The sequence below is a fragment of the Chrysemys picta genome, chromosome 1, assembly GCF_011386835.1.
Source record: "Chrysemys picta bellii isolate R12L10 chromosome 1, ASM1138683v2, whole genome shotgun sequence".
In the NCBI taxonomy this organism is placed as follows: domain Eukaryota; kingdom Metazoa; phylum Chordata; order Testudines; family Emydidae; genus Chrysemys; species Chrysemys picta.
The window spans coordinates 167,529,842-167,548,356 of record NC_088791.1 but is presented as its reverse complement, the minus strand read 5'-3'; the positions used below and the strand labels follow the sequence as shown (position 1 = coordinate 167,548,356).

General features: G+C 45.7%; 2 protein-coding genes across 7 annotated transcripts in view; one reads left to right on the top strand and one right to left on the bottom strand.

Annotated features, from left to right (window-relative positions):
• EPHA6 (EPH receptor A6) overlaps positions 1-18,515 on the bottom strand; it is an 875,247-nt gene that overhangs the window by 601,534 nt on the left and 255,198 nt on the right. The window lies entirely within an intron of this gene.
• On the top strand, positions 11,500-13,640 carry LOC135982454 (uncharacterized). Its single transcript, XM_065589221.1, has 2 exons — positions 11,500-12,076; positions 13,071-13,640. The coding sequence occupies exons 1-2, from the start codon at positions 11,500-11,502 to the stop codon at positions 13,544-13,546; spliced, it is 1,053 nt and encodes a 350-aa protein (XP_065445293.1). The 3' UTR covers positions 13,547-13,640.

Sequence of the window (18,515 nt, the reverse complement as noted above, 5' to 3'; positions counted from 1 at the left end):
CCTTTGGCTAGCTCTAAATTACTTCGGTGATCTCATAATGGTGTTTGTTACATTATACAGACCTGGAGCCTAAAAGTTTCACTTATCCTCTAAGGAATGAGTATTGTTTCACTTGTTTTATTCCAAAGACTCAGTGGAAACCATTCTACAGTGAAGGACTATATTTGTGCCCCACACTCCACGTATAAACCCTAATTTTCAGATATTTCTATGTAGAATTGGAATGGACCAGCTGCTTTAGTTTCCTGTAGTTTCAGCAAACAAAACGGGAAACTTAATTTTGCCCTTGTGGTTTATTTGGAACTTCATATGAATCCCCAAAGTCCAAGAGAACCCAAACAAAATTCAGATTTCCTATCAAATCCATCTCATTTCTTTATTTTGCATGCCCTCCATAGGACGTCACCTTCCCTTTCTTTCCCTTCATCTGATGTCTGTTGAGAAAATGCCCTCAACTCCCCTCCCTGCACCACTGCCTTTTATTTCTTCCAAAAAGCTTTGGGAATGGTTGTTTTGTCTCACTCTCATTTCTGGGCTCTTTAGATGGTGCCAGTTAACTTGCTTCCCTATCCTACAGTTGGCAGTGCGTAGGCTGTGATATATAGCTTTGAAGGGCACTGTACATATACTTATGTTGAAAACATGGCTGCAAATGACTACAAGACTTCACCACCGTACATTTTGGTAAGCGAGACAGAGAGCAAAGAGGGAGCAGGAAGTAGAGAATACACAGGCCTCTATCACAGACCATCTTTGCTGTCCATTCTACCTCCCAAGTTTATTTCTTTTTATTTAGCTTCCTCAAATCACTATGTGATTAGGAACTTAAGTCATCATCAGTGAGGCAACCCAAGTGACTTTTTATGTTTATCTTCAAAATGAGTTTCCCTAGAAATCCACATTTCAATCCTGTATTTTGGAGGAACAAATCGGACTGGAAATGGGTATTGCCACAAAATGTATTGACAGCTCTTAAGTTATAAAATAATTATCAGCATTCTTTTCAGACAGTTGGAATAACTTTTACAGTTTTATTATTTTAAAATCTAAGCTTTCCCTCCACACTCAACTGCAGACTAGGGTTACCATTCGTCCGGATTTTCCTGGACATGTCCTCCTTTTTGTGCTAAAAATAGCGTCCGGGGGGAATTTGTAAAGCACTCACAATGTCCGGGATTTCCCCCCTCCCCCGGCAGAGCAGAGCGAGCGGCTGGGAGGGCTGCAGGGAAGTCCCGGGCTGGACTCAGGAGCAGCTGTAGAGGAGCCGGATCCGCCCTGCATTCTGAGCCAGCAGCTCCCTTGCAGCCCAGTCCGGCAGCACTGTGCAGGGCCAGGGACCGGGTTTTGTTGTGCAGGGCCAGGGACCGGGTTTTGTTGTGCTGGGGAGCTCAGCCACGTGTCCGGCTCGCACAGAGCCCAACACCCTGTTCTGAGCAGCAGGGTAAGGAGGTCAGGGGGCAGGAAGGTTCTGGAGGTGGCAGTCAAGAAGCGGGGGGGGGGGGGCTTTTTGGGGGGAGTGGAGAAAGTTTTGGGCAGTCAGGGTACAGGTAGGGGGTAGGGTCCTGGGGGGCAGTTGGGGGGGGGTCTTAGGAGGGGGCAGTTAGGGGACAAGGAACAGGGAGTCTTAGGTAGGGGGTGGGGTTCTGGAGGGCAGTTAGGAGCAGGGGTCCCAGGAGGGGGCAGTCAGGGGACAAGGAGCGAGGGGGGGGTTGAGAGTTCTGGGGGGGAGCTGTCAGGGGGCAGGAGTGGGGAGAGGGATCGGAGCAGTCAGGGGACAGGGAGCAGAGGGGTTTAGATGGGTTGGGAGTTCTGGGGGGGGGCTGTCAGGTGGCAGGGGTGGGGAGATGGATCGGAGCAGTCAGGGGACAGGGAGCAGAGGGGTTTAGATGGTTTGGGAGTTCTGGGGGGGGGCTGTCAGGGGGTGGGGAGTGGTTGGATGGGGCGTGGGAGTCCCAGGGGTCTGTCTGGGGGTGGGGGTGTGGATAAGGGTTGGGGCAGTCAGGGGACAAGAGGCAGGGAGGCTTAGATAGGGAGTGGAGTCCTGGGGGGCAGTTAGGGGCAGGGGTCCCAGGAGGGGGCAGTCAGGGGACAAGGAACGGGGGGAGGGTTGGGGGTTCTGGGGGGGCGGGAAGTGGGAGGGGCAGGGGCGGGGCTAGGGCGGGGCTCCTCCCGTCCTCTTTTTTTCTTGCTGAAATATGGTAACCCTACTGCAGACCTCTGCCCCGACCATCTAATTATGTCCCGGGCCGCCAAGAGCGGATTCGAGCCCCGGTGAAAAAAAATTTTCAGGCCCCCCAGCAAGGGCGGACCAGCTAAACAGGGCTGATGGGGGGGGAGGAAGCTGGGGAAGCCGGGCCCGGAATTTTTTTGGGCCCCCCAGCAAGGGCATACCGGCTAAACAGGGCCGATGAGGGGGGGGGAGCCGGGCCCCCTTCTGGACCACCGAGCCCCGGTAATTTGTACTGGCTTCCCCCCACTCTCGTCGGCCCTGATTATATCTCCTCAGCCTACCTCAAATTTGTTTTTTATTTTAGAAACTTGCTTATTTCCATTTCTAGCTCTCCTCATTGGCTTCCTGGTTTGAAGGGGCTTTTCTGATGATGCATAGCCAGTACCTTCCTCCAGTGCTCACCCCTGCCCCATAATTCTCCGAGTCCAGGAACTTTGGTTCATTTAAGTGCTATGACTATTATCCTGGGGTGCTTCTGACCCCTGACTACTCCTGCTAGTACATCTCAGTTGGAAACTAACAACTCACTTCTAAGGATGAACTAGATCTTTCTTAAAAATAACTTTTGTCTTCCCATAATGACCTGTAGCTGCAAGTATTGGTTTGACTTAAAACTCTATAGCAGCTTAGAGCCATTTGCCTTAGCCATGCAAAGAATTCTGGGTTGTACTTAAGCCAGACAGGTAGCAGGCACCTCATTAGGGAAAATTAAACTGGCCTGGATAAGGCAGGTAAACAGAGGAAGTTAAGGAAGGCATCATTGAGATTGTGCTTTAAAAATGTGGAAGGAGATAAATGTGATTAAGATAGCTAAGTAAAGAAAAAAAAAGAAGAGAGAAGCAAGTAGCAAAGAAAGGCTATTGTGGAGAGAACTCCCCTTCTTCCACTCCATTTTTGTTTAAATTAGTAAAACCCATAACCTAAAAATCTATACATTAAACTCCCAAAAGAACATTATTAAGGTTGCAAAGTCAAACACTCAAATTATTAATTTCCTCATGGGCTTTTATATGGTACTCATCACTACAGTATCTGAGTGCCTCACAAACACGAAGGAATTTATTTTCACATCACACCTGGAAGCAGGCAGTCTCCACTCACCAGCCTGCATGGACTTAAACACTCACCAGCTTTATTTCAGTCCCCTTTCTTCAGTGTGGGTTTTTTGTTCCCCAATTAAAATAGTTTAACTTACAACCAACAGGTAAACCAGGTCCTTTTCCTTGGGTCATGTGTAGGAGCTGGTCTACTCCCTAAAAGTTTTGCTGATCTCTAAAGCTCACAGTCCCCCATCACGTGGGCTTAGGTCCCTCCTGTTTCCAGGTTTCCTTCCTTTATAGTCTATAGCAGGCAGTCCCCACTACTCAGTCACCAGGCTCCCATTCCCAGCTGGGCCTGGTGATCCTCTCCTCAGACTATCAGTACAAAGCACCTGCTCTTTAACGGTCCATTGCCTTGGAATAGGGCTGGCTGGCCCCAGCCCCTACTGTCCCTAAGGTGGCAGACCTCTCTGCTACAGCCTCTGTGAGGTGAGGGGGTTATACTATCCTCATTTTACAGATAGGGAACAGGAGCACAGCAAAATTAGGGTCAAAAGTATCCAAGAATTTTAAGTGCCCAGTTTAAGGCACCCACGGACTGATTTTTCAAGTACTAAGCGTTGTGCAGCATTTTAAACATTTAAAGCACAACTCCCATTGACTTCAGTTGCAGATATGATTGCTCAGCACTTCTGTGATTCACACCTCCAGGTCTCAAGTTGGACAACCAGAAAATGAGGAACACACAATTAATGACCACCTATGAAAAGTTTGCTTTAAGTGACTTGCCCAATATCACCTAGGAACTCTTTGGCAGAGGCAGGGATATAAAGAAATATTCCACTGTGGCATTCAATTGCCTTAACCATCAGACCTGACTTTCTCTTCCTGCAGACTCCTGCCTCATTCACTACACACCTTCCAACTTCTGCCTTGTCTCAGCATAGGGGACCAACATCTGCCAGGAGAGCACCTTTGCTTCATTCCTACTGAGAACAGAGGGAGGTGGTAGCCATTTTGAAAGATGACACCAGAACCAAGCGCAGCCTATGGCTTCAGTCCCATTGAGAAAATGAAGGCCTTTCTGAAACAGGGCAATTTTTTATGAGTTTCTCTGAAGGATGAGATTTTATGCATCAGCATCTGGTAACAGATAAACTTTCAGTTATAAAAAAATAATGGCAAAACATTACCATTAATCTTAAAAAAAAATATTTTTCAAAAGCTACAAGATCTACCACATCTGTTCAGGAAGATGGGGAAAACTGTGTCTGTATGTGTAGAAAGAGAGTGGAGGACACCAGGGAGGAATGATTGAGAGGAAGGATTGCAGAGGAATGTAGAGTGGTGTCTGCTTTGTGATTCTCCAGAGTAGTATAAAGCAACCAAGGTGAGTACTGGTACTGGTGAGTATGGCCATAAAAATTAAAGAGGTTACTTCATATCATCAAATCATTAGAAATATCTCATGGTAATATTATATTTTAGCATCTCCGTTAGTGTTTGTGTATGACATTTTTAGTTACAAAAACACAAGGAAATTCCCAGAAAAAAAATACATTAATATTAAAGTCAAGGTTAAGAGCATGTATCAGTAAGTAGGGTAAAATATGTATTACTAGGATGTTGCAATTATCCTAAAACCAAGTGTAATGAATTCAGGAAATAAAGAGTTAAGATTAATCTTAAAATAAATCAAAATATGTTGAAATATGGAAATATACAATCAGAGCATCCAAATTAAGTCTGCCACGTAATGAAGCCATAAAATGGGGGGGGGGGGGAGAGGGGAGAGGAGGAGGGAACTAAAGTATCTTTAAAAATCAGTTTAATTTAATCTTGGACCACAAACACTAAACTGTGTGAATCACAATTATGTGGTTCTGGGGGTCACTACAGGGAAGAAGAAAAGGCTGCTGCTGTTCAGCATTGGGTGGCTAAGGATGGGTCCTCTCTGGTCACTAATGGTTCATGCCATACCAAACCCCATGAGCAAAGAAGTCCTATGGAGGCCTGCCGACCCCTCCCCTGGAGAAATGGTCCCTGTTTTTGAACTGTCTGCTGCTCCCAGCAACAGAACTTTGTGTATTGGGTCCCTATTATTCCAGGGGTGGGTTTTGCTGGGGTGGCCGCAATTAGGCATTCTCCATAGCGAGCCTTCTGCTGGGATGGTAGGGGGATGGAAGGAGGGCCGCATATTCACAGACTTCCTGCTGGGTTAGCAAGAGAGGATCCCCTCCACACACAAACACACACAGTTCTTTTGTCATAGGATTGGGCTAAAGCCTCCCTCCCTCATGCTGCTCAAAGACAAGGAGCAGTGAGTCTGGTAGGAGTTAAATCCTAGCTGTTCTTGGGGTGGGCCCTGCTGTCCTCTACTATAAAAAAAACATAAACTAAGTATTTGTTTGGGCCTTTCTCTCAAACTATAAGCTTTAGCTGACACTTCTCTGGGATGCAACGCTCCCCTTCTTAACAACCAAAGTTCAAGCAGTACCCAGATCTGGATAGCCAAAGAATATCAGCATAATTTAATCAGAAAATATTAGCAGAAAACAGAAGATGTGAGAACAAGTTTTTTTCTTTTTAAAAGAAAGAAAACTTTTCTTGACTGCTTAGCAAGCAGCAGCTGTATTTTGTTCAGTTGTGTTATATTTATATTGCAGCTGACACACTAGAAATTGGTTTGAAACATGGGTTTTGGAAGTGTAGGAAAATAGGATACAATTGGAATTTGCGTCTTTATGTTACTGGCATTTTATCATAACTGTGGTGGATCAGTACAAGTTTAAGCCCTGTGGGACAAGGCCTTTTCTGCTAATTATACAAAAATAGCTGGCAAAAACTCATATTGTGATGTACTGTATTTGTTTTACAATAAATGTAAAACCTATCAACTGGCAAAGCACACAACAACTAAATCAGACGAAGGCTAGCATTATCAAAAGAAGAGGTCATGTAATTTAAAAAGCCCTTTAGTAGTTTCAGTTATATTAAAGACCTCAGTGTTACAGTCCAAAGGAATCCAGGAGTTCAGAATTAATCAAGAGGCTTTATAATGTATATATTTACAAATAAATCAATGAAAAGCATTTAATGTCAACTTCATAGAAATTAAATATGCAAAAGACTTTCAGAATATGCTGTTCTCCTGCCAATGCAGTATTATTGCTTACAGTACAAAAAAAGCTATCTCAGTCCTTGTACAAAGTCAGTCATATTTCATGTATAAGTATTTTGATCTCTATCCAAAGGCGGGTCTACACTATAAAATTAGATTGACCCAGCTACGTCACTCAGAGTGTGAAAAATCCACAGCCCAGTGCGACATAGTTAAGCCAATCTAAGTCTTTGTATAGACAGCGCTAGGTTGACAGAAGAATTCTTCTATCAGATTTGCCACTATCTCTTGGGGCGGTGTATAACCTACACCACCGATGGGAGAACCCCTCCCATTGGGGTAGATATGGCTAACACTGAAGCATTATAGCAGCACAGCAGCCACACTGCAGCTGTATCACTGTAGTCTTTCACATGTAGGCAAGCCCTCAGTATACCGTCCCATACAGGACATGCACCTGTATGTAGGCAATTCAGAGTACACATAAAAATAGGTACTGGTGCGCTGTGGTATACAGGTTATTTTTACACACATTTGGGATGTCCACATTATATATGGATGTAAGCAGAGTCAGAATGAGCTCTCCCCTGATATCTGGTGGTGAGCTGTGGAAAAGGACTTCAGGGGTTGATCTTGTTTGCATGGGCACACCCACCCTGCCTAGCATGTGGGACTACTTGTCCAAATGGTCACTTTGGCTGCTGTGGGATCCCCAGTCTCTTTGTTATTAGGGCAAGAGTAATAAAGGGTTGTTATCCTGGTTATGTGAATCAAGGACAGTAGAACCGTACTTGGCATTTTATGACTGAGGGACTCACCCTCAACTAAGCAGCACTCACTAGGAAAGGGACATGGGTTCCAAAGCCCAGTGAATTGAGAGAGGTTGGGGATAGGTATTTGTACCTATGAAATCACTGAGAGCTGAAATCGGCTGGTGGAGAGGCATGGCTAGTGAAACAGCTGGTGGAGAGGACTGGAACAATACCCCACAGAGAGGCATGGCAATCGGCCGTCAAGGGCCTGAGCAGCAGAGAGTGTAAGGTTCCTCTATGCCTCCCCCCTGCCCTTCCACCCAAGCTGGGAGATTAACTCTGCAGAGGAGCTTCTGAATTCTGGGGCTGCACTGACCAAGGACAGGAACTGTGAGCTGGGTGACTTGTGGGTTGCTGGACTTAAGACAGTAAGGGAAAAAGGACACTGCCCAACTTACATGGGGGTGGGTCTTTTGCTCATGTTTTGTGTTATGAAGCCTGTTTGTGGTGTTTCCCCAACATAATGCTGCATTGTTTCCCGCCTTTATTACAAGGCTTTTGCTACACTCAGACTCTGTGCTTGTGAGAGGGGAAGTATTGCCTCTTAGAGGCACCCGGGGGGAGGTATGTAATTGTCCCAGGTCACTAGGTGGGGGCTTGAGCCAGTTTTGCATTGTGTTATTGAAAAGGAACCCCTAGATACTGAACCCTGCCCTTGTTGCTGCCAACTCTGGCAGAAGGGTTACATGAGTAATGAAGCTCTCCCAAACATGTACAAAGGGAATCTTTAAACACACCATTATATATGAGAGTATATATGTAAGGGGGGGTTTCTGGGTCACCATACCCCTAAAGGCAGCTAATCATCAACAGGAGCCCTTACCTTGTTACTCTCTGTTTTTGCTGCAGTGGGTTTCAATGGCTTGAGTTCTTAGCCACTATGGGTGGTGCTTCCACCCAACTATTTATGGTAGCCAGGAACCCTACCTTTCCTACCTATAAGGTTTTGATAATCCCTGAAGGGTACTCATCCCTATGACTAGCCTGGTACTTCATATCTATACTCTTCTGACACTTCCATAATGGATGAACCATCAATCAAGGTACCCTTTATTTGTAAAGGGAAATATAGAGGACACATTAAAAGGAAGAAGAAGATGGATTTGGAGTGGAAACAGCAGTAACACCATACAACCCACAAATAACACAACCCTCCGGGTGGATTTCTCTGGATTCACAAGTCCAGTTTATTCCATACTAGTGGATTCCTGTAATGTGGAGGAACCCACATATCTTGATGAGGCATTGAAGGCCAGAAGGTGCTTGAGTGCAAGAAAGTGATGAGAGTATTGACTAGGGTTGCCAATTTTGGTTGGACATATTCCAGGAGGTTTCATCACATGACATAATCTTCAATTAAAAATTAAATCTTTAATTCCTGGATACTCCAGGACAATCCTGTAGTATTGGCAATCCTGGTGTTGATTCTCCCAGGGGGCTAACCTCTCTGCATCAGCAAAAGGTGTTACTAACAGTGGAAAAAGTCCCCACAACATAAAAATAGTGAGGGGGCCCCCTAAGTCCTATTGCGTTCCCCCAAAGTAGTTTGGCAAACCCCATTCAGGGCAAAATAGACAATGCCTCAGGCAGAGAGAGGCAATCAGGAGATCTCCCCTGCTGTCTCAGACAGAACTGTCCTCCTCTCATCCCCCATTAAATTTTCTTAGTCAGCCTTCTATACCCTAGAGTTTACAATCAGAAGGCTCCACTTTGGTGAGGTGTGCATACTGTAGTCTTCCCCATCTCTCATTTACCCAGAAACAAGCTTGGCTCCCTTTTTCGTCAGACCCATTAACCTGAGTTACATGTACATACTTAGCAAAATACCTATCCTAACACTGTTTGAGCAGGTTTTTAAAATTTATGATTAATTTTGTAGCCTTCATTCTGTAAAACCTGAGTTGCCACAAATCCAACTGCACAGGCTTCAGATAAGAGGCAAATTATAATTAATCCAGTTGAAAATCTTCTAAAAATGACTAAGTAGCTTTTCTATTAATCAGAAATAGCATATTAAGGTCCAATATCTCAGGCCTTTGCAGGATTAGAAGCTAGTGCTTACATATTGTAATAGAAACTGAGATGACCAGTCCAATGATATGACGCTCCTATTCCTAGCCCCAAATACTCTGAGTTATCGGATCTTAAATCTGGTTCAGGACTGATTATTGTCCATCCAGAGTCATTAGCCTTGTAATTTTTTTTGCAGGGAGATACAGGAGTTATGATTGAGGATTTCTATACACTTTGGGCAAAGAAATAAATTTTATCTGGCAGGATATTTTGTTTAATTGTAGCCATTTTGAATGTTAGTAGTAGGCATCTCAGAGGAGATGGATTAGCTGACGAGTGCAGGATAAACTGTCAAAAATCGACAATAAATATAGTTTATCACATAGCTCCGCAATTTATCACAAGGTTATCACCACTGTATATGTAAGAATATATAGATATGTACATGCCCATTTATACACAAATATATGTAAAGATGCATACATTACATATTACCTGGCAAAACCTATGTTAAGGTGGAGTGAAGGTTCACAGTATATATTAGCAATTTAAAGATGAGAAACATAACATAGAGCGGGTGGGGATAAGTACTTGTATCTGGTGGTTTGGGCCTTATTTAAGATCCCACCTCAAAAATAAATAAATAAATAAATAACAGGTATGTTGTAATTATTTCCCAAACCATACTTGCTTTGGAAATTCATGCAATAATCACACACATTAAATTAATGTTTGAAATGTTGTTGTAGCTGTGTTCGCCCTTGGATATTGGAGAAACAAGTGCGGTGAGGTAAAATCTTTTATTGGACCAACTTCTGTTGGTGAAAGAAACATTCTTTCAAACTACACAGATCTGAAGAAGAGCTCTGTGTATTTCAAATCGTGTCTTTTTCACCAACAGAAGTTGGTCCAATAAAAGATATTAATACACTCTGCTTGTCACATTATATTAAGTCATTTTAATGATTTTGGTCCCAGATTGGAAGAAACTGATGTTCAAATGTTAGATTTCCCCGCCCCTTTTTTACCCCTCCTCATGGGATCACTACAGGGCAGAGTTAAGGTCGTTTGGGTGTCTTAACTCTGTATTTCTTATTTTAAGAAGTTTGAATTTCTTTTAACTGTAACCTTATCTCTAAATTGCCTGGGTATGTAATGCTTGGATTTTGAATAATTACAACATTTCTGTAAAGCTTTTCACCATTAAAGTACTTATGTGTACTCTCAACGCTAATTCCATTTTTTTTGTCTGGGAATTTTCTTAGTTTTTTTCTAAATTAAAGATTCCATAGATGAACAAGAAACGCACAAGAATGTAACCATACAAAATTTCTAATTAATTGAAGGTACAAAGTGTTAGCCTTAAATAATTTTTTTAAATTATCTTTTAAGGTCAGAATCACTGATATGCTAAAGCAGTACAAACCAGCCAGAGTACAATAGTCAGTTAAACTGGGTTTACAGCTATTTTGCATTGTCAGAGTAGTGCAAAGCAGCTGAAGCATACTGGTTAATCTGGCCTTAATTTACATTGACTTATTGGTTCAGAAACTGTTTCTGAGACTGGTGCTTTGTAAAGAAGGGGCAGGCAAAGATAGCCTAGTCCCCAACTCCCAGTAACTCTGTGTTTTATGGGCTCCCCTTTTGCTCCTACCTTCGTTTCACCAGGAGTGATGCTTCAAGTCATTCTTCCGCTCTACTCTGCTCTGGTTAGGCCTCAGCTGGAGTATTGTGTCCAGTTCTGGGCACCGTATTTTAAAAAAGATGTGGAGAAATTGGAAAGGGTCCAGAGAAGAGCAACAAGAATGATTAAAGGTCTTGAGAACATGACCTATGAAGGAAGGCTGAAAGAATTGGATTTGTTTAGTTTGGAAAAGAGAAGACTGAGGCCTGGTCTACACTAGGCGTTTATGTCGAAGTTAGCGCCGTTAAATCGAATTAACCCTGCACCCGTCCACACTGCGATGCTATTTAGTTCGACATAGAGGTCTCTTTAATTCGACTTCTGTACTCCTCCCCGACGAGGGGAGTAGCGCTAAATTCGACATGGCCATGTCGAATTAGGCTAGGTGTGGATGGAAATCGACGCTAATAGCTCCGGGAGCTATCCCACAGTGCACCACTCTGTTGACGCTCTGGACAGCAGTGCGAGCTCGGATGCTCTGACCAGCCACACAGGAAAAGCCCCGGGAAAATTTGAATTTGAATTCCTTTTCCTGTCTGGCCAGTTTGAATCTCATTTCCTGTCTGGACATCGTGGCGAGCACAGCAGCACTGGCAACGATGCAGAGCTCTCCAGCAGTGATGGCCGTGCAGTCTGGGAATAGAAAGAGAGCCCCAGCATGGACTGATCGTGAAGTCTTGGATCTCATCGCTGTGTGGGGCGATGAGTCCGTGCTTTCCGAGCTGCGATCCAAAAGAAGGAATGTAAAGATCTACGAGAAGATCTCTAAAGACATGGCAGAGAGAGGATACAGCCGGGATGCAACGCAGTGCCGCGTGAAAATCAAGGAGCTGAGACAAGGCTACCAGAAGACCAAAGAGGCAAACGGACGCTCCGGATCCCATCCCCAGACATCCCGTTTCTACGAGGCACTGCATTCCATCCTCGGTGCTGCCGCCACCACTACCCCACCAGTGACCGTGGACTCTGAGGATGGGATACTGTCCACGGCCGGTTCCTCAGACATGTTAGGGGACGGGGAAGATGAGGAAGGAGATGAGGAGGGCGAGGCAGTTGGCAGCTCTCACAACGCTGATTTCCCCGACAGCCAGGATCTCTTCATCACCCTTACAGAGATCCCCTACGAAGCGTCCCCAGCCATTACCCCGGACACAGAATCTGGTGAAGGATCAGCCAGTAAGTGTTGTAAACATCTAAACATTTATTTTTAACAAAACAGGAATATTAACAATTAAAAGAATGGGTTGTTCATGATTAGTGTGCCCTAGGCGCTTAACGGTTTAGTAAGGGGCAGTGCAAGTTTTGAAAAGAAATCTAGCAATGTCCGGTTTTCAGTGATTGTCCTGCACAAGCCGCTCTACTGTGTATTCCCTGCTACTGCAGCTACAGTAAAATGCGGTCTATATGTGCGGGGATAGAGCAGTAATCCTCCTGGGACATCTCGATGAAGCTCTCCTGGAGGTAACTTGAAAGCCGTTGCATGAGGTTCTTGGGGAGAGCGGCCTTATTGGGTCCTCCGAAGTACGACACGTTGCCGCGCCACGAGATTATCAGGTACTCGGGGATCATTGCTCTGCACAGCAGGGCGGCATACGGCCCTGGTCTTTGGAGGCTTTCCCGGAGCATTCTCTCTTTGTCGCTCTCGGAGATCCTCATCAGGGTGATGTCGGCCATGGTGACCTGCTTTTAATTAGGTAGGGGAATGTTAGTGTTGGGACTGCTTTCCCGTTCCTTTACAGAACTGTCACCGCTGGTTTGCAGCCACGCGGTGGAGGCGGGAGAGGGGCAGCCGAAAGGGATCATTCCCGGGGACAGCCGCGAGGGGGTGGGACAGGGGCAGAGTTCCCGCTTGCCGGATTGCTGGCAGCAGGGACTGACATTGATTTAAATGTGAAATGAGGCCAGTGGTAATATAAAAGTTTTAAACTGCCACAAGTGTACGGCTTACCATGTCTGCCTGCAACAGAAATTCCGTTGTGCTGCCTCGCTTCTCAAATGTGCTGTTCAAGACCCCAGGCACAGAATGCGAAGGCCGAGAATTCGACCTTGTGCTGAGTGCGCATGTGAAAGGTGCTGTGCATGGTCTTGTTCACAGAGAAAGACTATGTTCTTTGTTCACAACTACATTTATCTTTCAGAGGAATTCACTCCCTTTTTCCCATTTCCACAGCCCCGTCTGCGACTGTCTCACAACCTAGCCTGGAATCACACTCCCAGAGGCTAGCGCGGATTAGGCGTAGGAAGAAGAGGACACGGGAGGACATGTTCTCTGAGCTTATGGCCTCTTCCCAAGCCCAGGCAGCACAGCAGACCCAGTGGCGGGAGAACTTGACCCGAATGCACCAAGCCAACATGGATCGGGAGGAGAGGTGGCGGCAGGAAGACCAGCAGGCGACTCAAACGCTGCTTGGACTACTGAGGGAGCAAACGGACACGCTCCGGCGCCTTGTGGATGTTCTGCAGGAACGGAGGCAGGAGGACAGAGCCCCGCTGCAGTCCATCTCTAACCGCCCTCCCCCGCCACCAAGTCCCATACCCACCTCACCCAAAGTGCAAAGAAGGAGAGGCGGCAGAGTCCCTGCTAACTCTCACTCCACCCCTGCAGAGAGCTCTAGTAGCAGAAGGCTCTCATTTCCCAAAATTTGAAAAGTTCTTTCCTTCCCGCCTGACACAAGCCCACGTCCAAGTTTCACCTCCCAATGCCATGTGTAGTTGATAATAAAAAATTCGTTTCTGTTAACTACTGTTTCAATCATGTTCTTTTGGAGGAGGAGGGGAAAGGGGGTTGGAAATTGGACAGGACAGTCTCCTTTGGCAGGGTACATAGTCGGGGGCAGGCACAGCAGCAGGGCACATACACAGTGCAGTGATGCAGTGACTAGTTGCCCCGGTTAGTCTGGGAGGTTGTTTTGATGTAATGTTGGGGGGGGTGGGTTGCTCTGTGACTTTGTGGCGGGGGAGGGCAGTTACAGATCTTAAGCGCCGGTCCTTAGACAGGATCACAGAGCCACACAGCATGGGATCTGTAACCGTCCTCCCCCTGCCACAAAGTCAAATAGACCTCCCATACACACAGTCCCGATCAGGAGGGGTGACAGGCTCCGTTGAAACAAGCATCCCACCGCAGCGGAGCCTGTCAATCCTTGAGTTTAGAAGCTGCATTCGCATCACAACACTAGACCCGCCCCGCACCACAGTCTGCGTCCCAGTTTTAAAAAATTCCCGCTAAAACAGTATTAAAGAAAACGGTGTGCTTTAACAAAGTAGAACTATTTTTATTTCGACACGTGTGTTGGAGGGGGGGTGAAGGGGGTATGTAACTGGATAGGATAGTCAACATTACCTGGGTAAAGAAACGGGGGCAGGTTTAGCTTCTCAGTACACAAACTATAAAATCACAGGTTACCCTGCTCACTCAGGAACTTTGCTTTCAAAGCCTCCCGGATGCACAGCGCTTCCCGCTGGTCTCTTCTAATCGCCCGGCTGTCTGGCTGTGAGTAATCACCAGCCAGGCTATTTTCCTCAACCTCCCACCCCGCCATAAAGGTCTCCCCCTTGCTCTCACAGAGATTGTGGAGCACACAGCAAGCTGCTATAACAATGGGGATATTGGTTTCGCTGAGATCACAGCGAGTCAGTAAGCTTCTCCATCTCCCCTTGAGACGGCCAAAAGCACACTCCACCACCATTCTGCACTTGCTCAGCCGGTAGTTGAAGAGTTCTTTTTCAGTGTCCAGGGCGCCAGTATAGGGCTTCATGAGCCAGGGCATTAGCGGGTAGGCTGGGTCCCCGAGGATGACTATAGGCATCTCCACATCCCCAACAGTTATTTTGTGGTCCGGGAAGTAAATACCTTGTTGCAGCCGTCTAAACAGACCAGAGTTCCTGAAAACACGAGCGTCATGAACCTTGCCCGGCCATCCCACGTAGATGTTGGTAAAACGTCCCCTGTGGTCCACCAGTGCTTGCAGCACCATGGAAAAGTATCCCTTTCGGTTAATGTACTGGGTGGCCTGGTGGTCCGGTGCCAGGATAGGGATGTGAGTTCCATCTATGGCCCCACCGCAGTTTGGGAATCCCATCGCTGCGAAGCCATCTATGATCGCCTCCACGTTTCCCAGGGTCACTACCTTTGGCAGCAGTACATCAACGATTGCCTTCGCTACTTGCATCACAACAACCCCCACGGTAGATTTGCCCACCCCAAACTGGTTCGCGACTGACCGGTAGCTGTCTGGCGTTGCAAGCTTCCACAGGGCTATGGCCACTCGCTTCTGTACACTCAGTGCAGCTCGCAACCGGGTGTCACTGCGCTTCAGGGCAGGGGACAGCAACTCACAAAGTTCCAGGAAAGTTCCCTTCCGCATGCGAAAGTTTCGCAGCCACTGGGATTCATCCCAGACCTGCAGCACTATGCGGTCCCACCACTCAGTGCTTGTCTCCCGTGCCCAGAATCGCCGTTCCACGGCATCAACATGACCCATTGCCACTGTGATGTCCTCGGCGCTGGGTCGCCTGCTTTCTGACAGGTCTGTGCTACTCTCAGACTTCAGGACATCACCGCGGTGCCGTAGCCTCCTTGCCTGACTTTTCTGCATCTGCCTCAGGGAAACCTTTATGATAAGCTGCGAGACGTTGAGAGCGGCCACAACTGCAGCGATGGTCGCAGCGGGCTCCATGCTCGGAGTACAGTGGCGTCCGCGCTGTCAATGACTGGAAAAGCGCGCGAACTGTTTTCCCGCCGGCGCTTTCAGGGAGGGAGGGCGGGAGTGATGGACGGATGATGACAGTTTCCCAAAAGCACCCTCGACTCATTTTGTTACCCAGAAGGCATTGCCGGCTACACCCAGAATTCCAATGGGCAGAGGGGACTGCGGGAACTGTGGGATAGCTGACCACAGTGCACCGCTTCGAATGTCGACGCTATCACCGTTAGTGTGGACGCACAAAGTCGAATTACTGTCCTTAGTGTGGACACACACGTTCGACTTTGCAATATCGATTACAAAAATTCGATGCAAGTAAAATCGAACTACTCTCGTAGTGTAGACAAGGCCTGAGAGGGGACATGATAGTAGTTTTCAGGTATTTAAAAGGGTGTCATAAGGAGGAGGGAGAAAACTTGTTCACCTTAGCCTCTAAGGATAGAACCAGAAGCAATGGGTTTAAACTGCAGCAAGGGAGGTCTAGGTTGGACATTAGGAAAAAGTTCCTAACTGTCAGGGTGGTTAAACACTGGAATAAATTGCCTAGGGAGGTTGTGGAATCTCCATCTCTGGAGATATTTAAGAGTAGGTTAGATAAATGTCTATCAGGGATGGTCTAGACGGTATTTGGTCCTGCCATGCGGGCAGGGGACTGGACTCGATGACCTCTCGAGGTCCCTTCCAGTCCTAGAATCTATGAATCTATGAATGTGAAATGGAGCATGGGGCGCCCAACAGAAACTGGTGTCCAAGCTAAGAGGCAGACAAAATCTTTAAAGGGCAATGAAAGTTGAGCCACACAATCCACTTTGAAATCTCTCAATACATGTCTAATCTCCATCATATCATTGACTCATTACATCCAAAAGAAATGTATGGAAATTAACTGTAGAAGAAGGGTGGTGATTGGTTGAGTATCTCTGTCACATAGGGTCCACTTAAGAGTTAGTTGAGCCTGTCTGTAGCCAAAACAATCATAGTAATTAAACTAAATTATTAAAAATGTATCTATTTACAAGATTTTTTTTTCAAATATCAGCTATGTGATTTCAGTTAATTTTAACTATAAAGAATGTGTTAAGTGTCTGCGTTATTGCATTGTTAAGATAATTCAGGACAAAAAGAGTGACATAGATCCTAAATTTTTAAAATGACCCAGTTTGTAATTAATTTTAACTCAAACTATTTTAGAAGATTTACTTGTTGTGATGGTTCTCAGGTACCTAGGACTGAGAGTCACTTTTTGTTACCCCCTGCCTCCAATGAGGGGGAGTCTTTCTTGTGGTAGCAAGGCATCAGCTCGCTGGCCCGCCAGCCTTTTAGCCCTCTCCTCTGGGCTATGCCAGCCCTAACTTCAGCTTGCAGGTTAACAACTGGTGCACCCCAATCCCTTTGAATCATTTCCCTGTGATATTCAGCCTCTGACATTGCCTACTCACAGAATTTCCAGAGCCTCTGCTTCATGAAATGCAGGGTAACCCTCTGAACTTGTGAGCCCTTATAATAAATTAAAAAATTGGTTTAAGAAAGAATACAGATTTAACTAGAAACAAGAGAAAGTGATGGAAACAATTGGTTACAACACAAAACCAAACCATAAAAACTCAAACCTGGATCCATACTTATCAATGGTTACCTTTCCTATCTAGTAAAGTAGATTTCTCCCTCTCCCCCCCCCCCCCCCCCAAAAAAGTTCAGTCTTTTGAAGAGCTGTCTGGTTTCACACCAAACAAGTGTTCATGAATGCTCTCCTTAAGGGGTTCCTCAGTGAAGGGATGCAGAGTTTACTTCTCTCTCTGTTATACTCAAAACAGTCTTTAGTTTCTATTCATAGGTAGGGCTAACCTCTGTTTTGTAAAGTTTTCCCCCGTTTTTTTTTTTAACCTTGAAGTGGTTTTGACTGTGTGTCCTTGCCTCTGGTGGTTTCTCATTTAAAGCCTGAGTCCTGCACAAGGCTAAACAATTGTACCTTGCATTGTATCACTGGCCAGACAGGCTGGGGTGACAACTCCCCCTTGCCTGAGTGGGCCATTATGGAGACATCCTGGTGACTATTTTTTACTTTAAGTCCCTTAAGCATATGTAACCCACACAACACACCTCCTGGGTGTGGTGTTCTGTCCCATCGGAGACCACTTAGAGAAAAAGATAAAATGAGTCTGCTCTACAGCCTTAGCTAACAGGCAGTTGGCTTTTAGCTCAGGCGGTAGAGGCTCACACACTAAGCTCCTGAAGTCCCAGGTTCAATCCCAACAACTGTGGTCTGTCCGTGTTACACATACATGCAATATAAATACTTTATTCCTTAAATATTACCCATGCATACCTCTCACAATGATTATGAATCTTGACAAGTTACAAGCTTTCTGTGGTTACCTTACACATTACTCTTTTTGGATAAATATCCTGCAAGACACATATTTGGTGTAATGAATTTGTCAGGCCTGAGGTGAGAGTTGTTTGTAAACTACAGGGGATCCTTTGACAAAGGGATCTCTTTGTCACACTTGGAAATATTCAAAAAATTCTTACAGTGCTAAAAGAATAAAAGTGAGAGTTCTGCCAGCTTAAGACTGCAAGCTTAATGCTGTGTCAGTGTTGTGCAATTTTATAAAATAATGATAATTGATGTGAAGAAGGCCAGGCATACTGTTCTCCAAGAGCCCTATTGTCCCATCCAAGGATATTTTACAATGGGAGAGTGAAAGCCCAGGGAAAAGGACATAATTGCTGCAAAAGTGAACTCTGATAGCTGTAGTATCCCTTTAAATAGTTTGTGAGGCTTCTAGTGGTGCTCTCTGTGTTCAGAAACCTGCAGCATTGTGTACAAGTTACTAGAACTTGCATGTTATGTACAGCTAGAAAACATGGGTATTTGAACCCCACTATGCCCTTGTCGTGTCTTCATA

Coding starts and splice junctions, on each gene's coding strand:
- LOC135982454 (XM_065589221.1), top strand. CDS start 11,500: ATGCAGAGCTCTCCAGCAGTGATGGCCGTGCAGTCTGGGAATAGAAAG. Junction 12,077..13,070: donor ATCTGGTGAAGGATCAGCCA/GTAAGTGTTGTA, acceptor CCATTTCCACAG/CCCCGTCTGCGACTGTCTCA.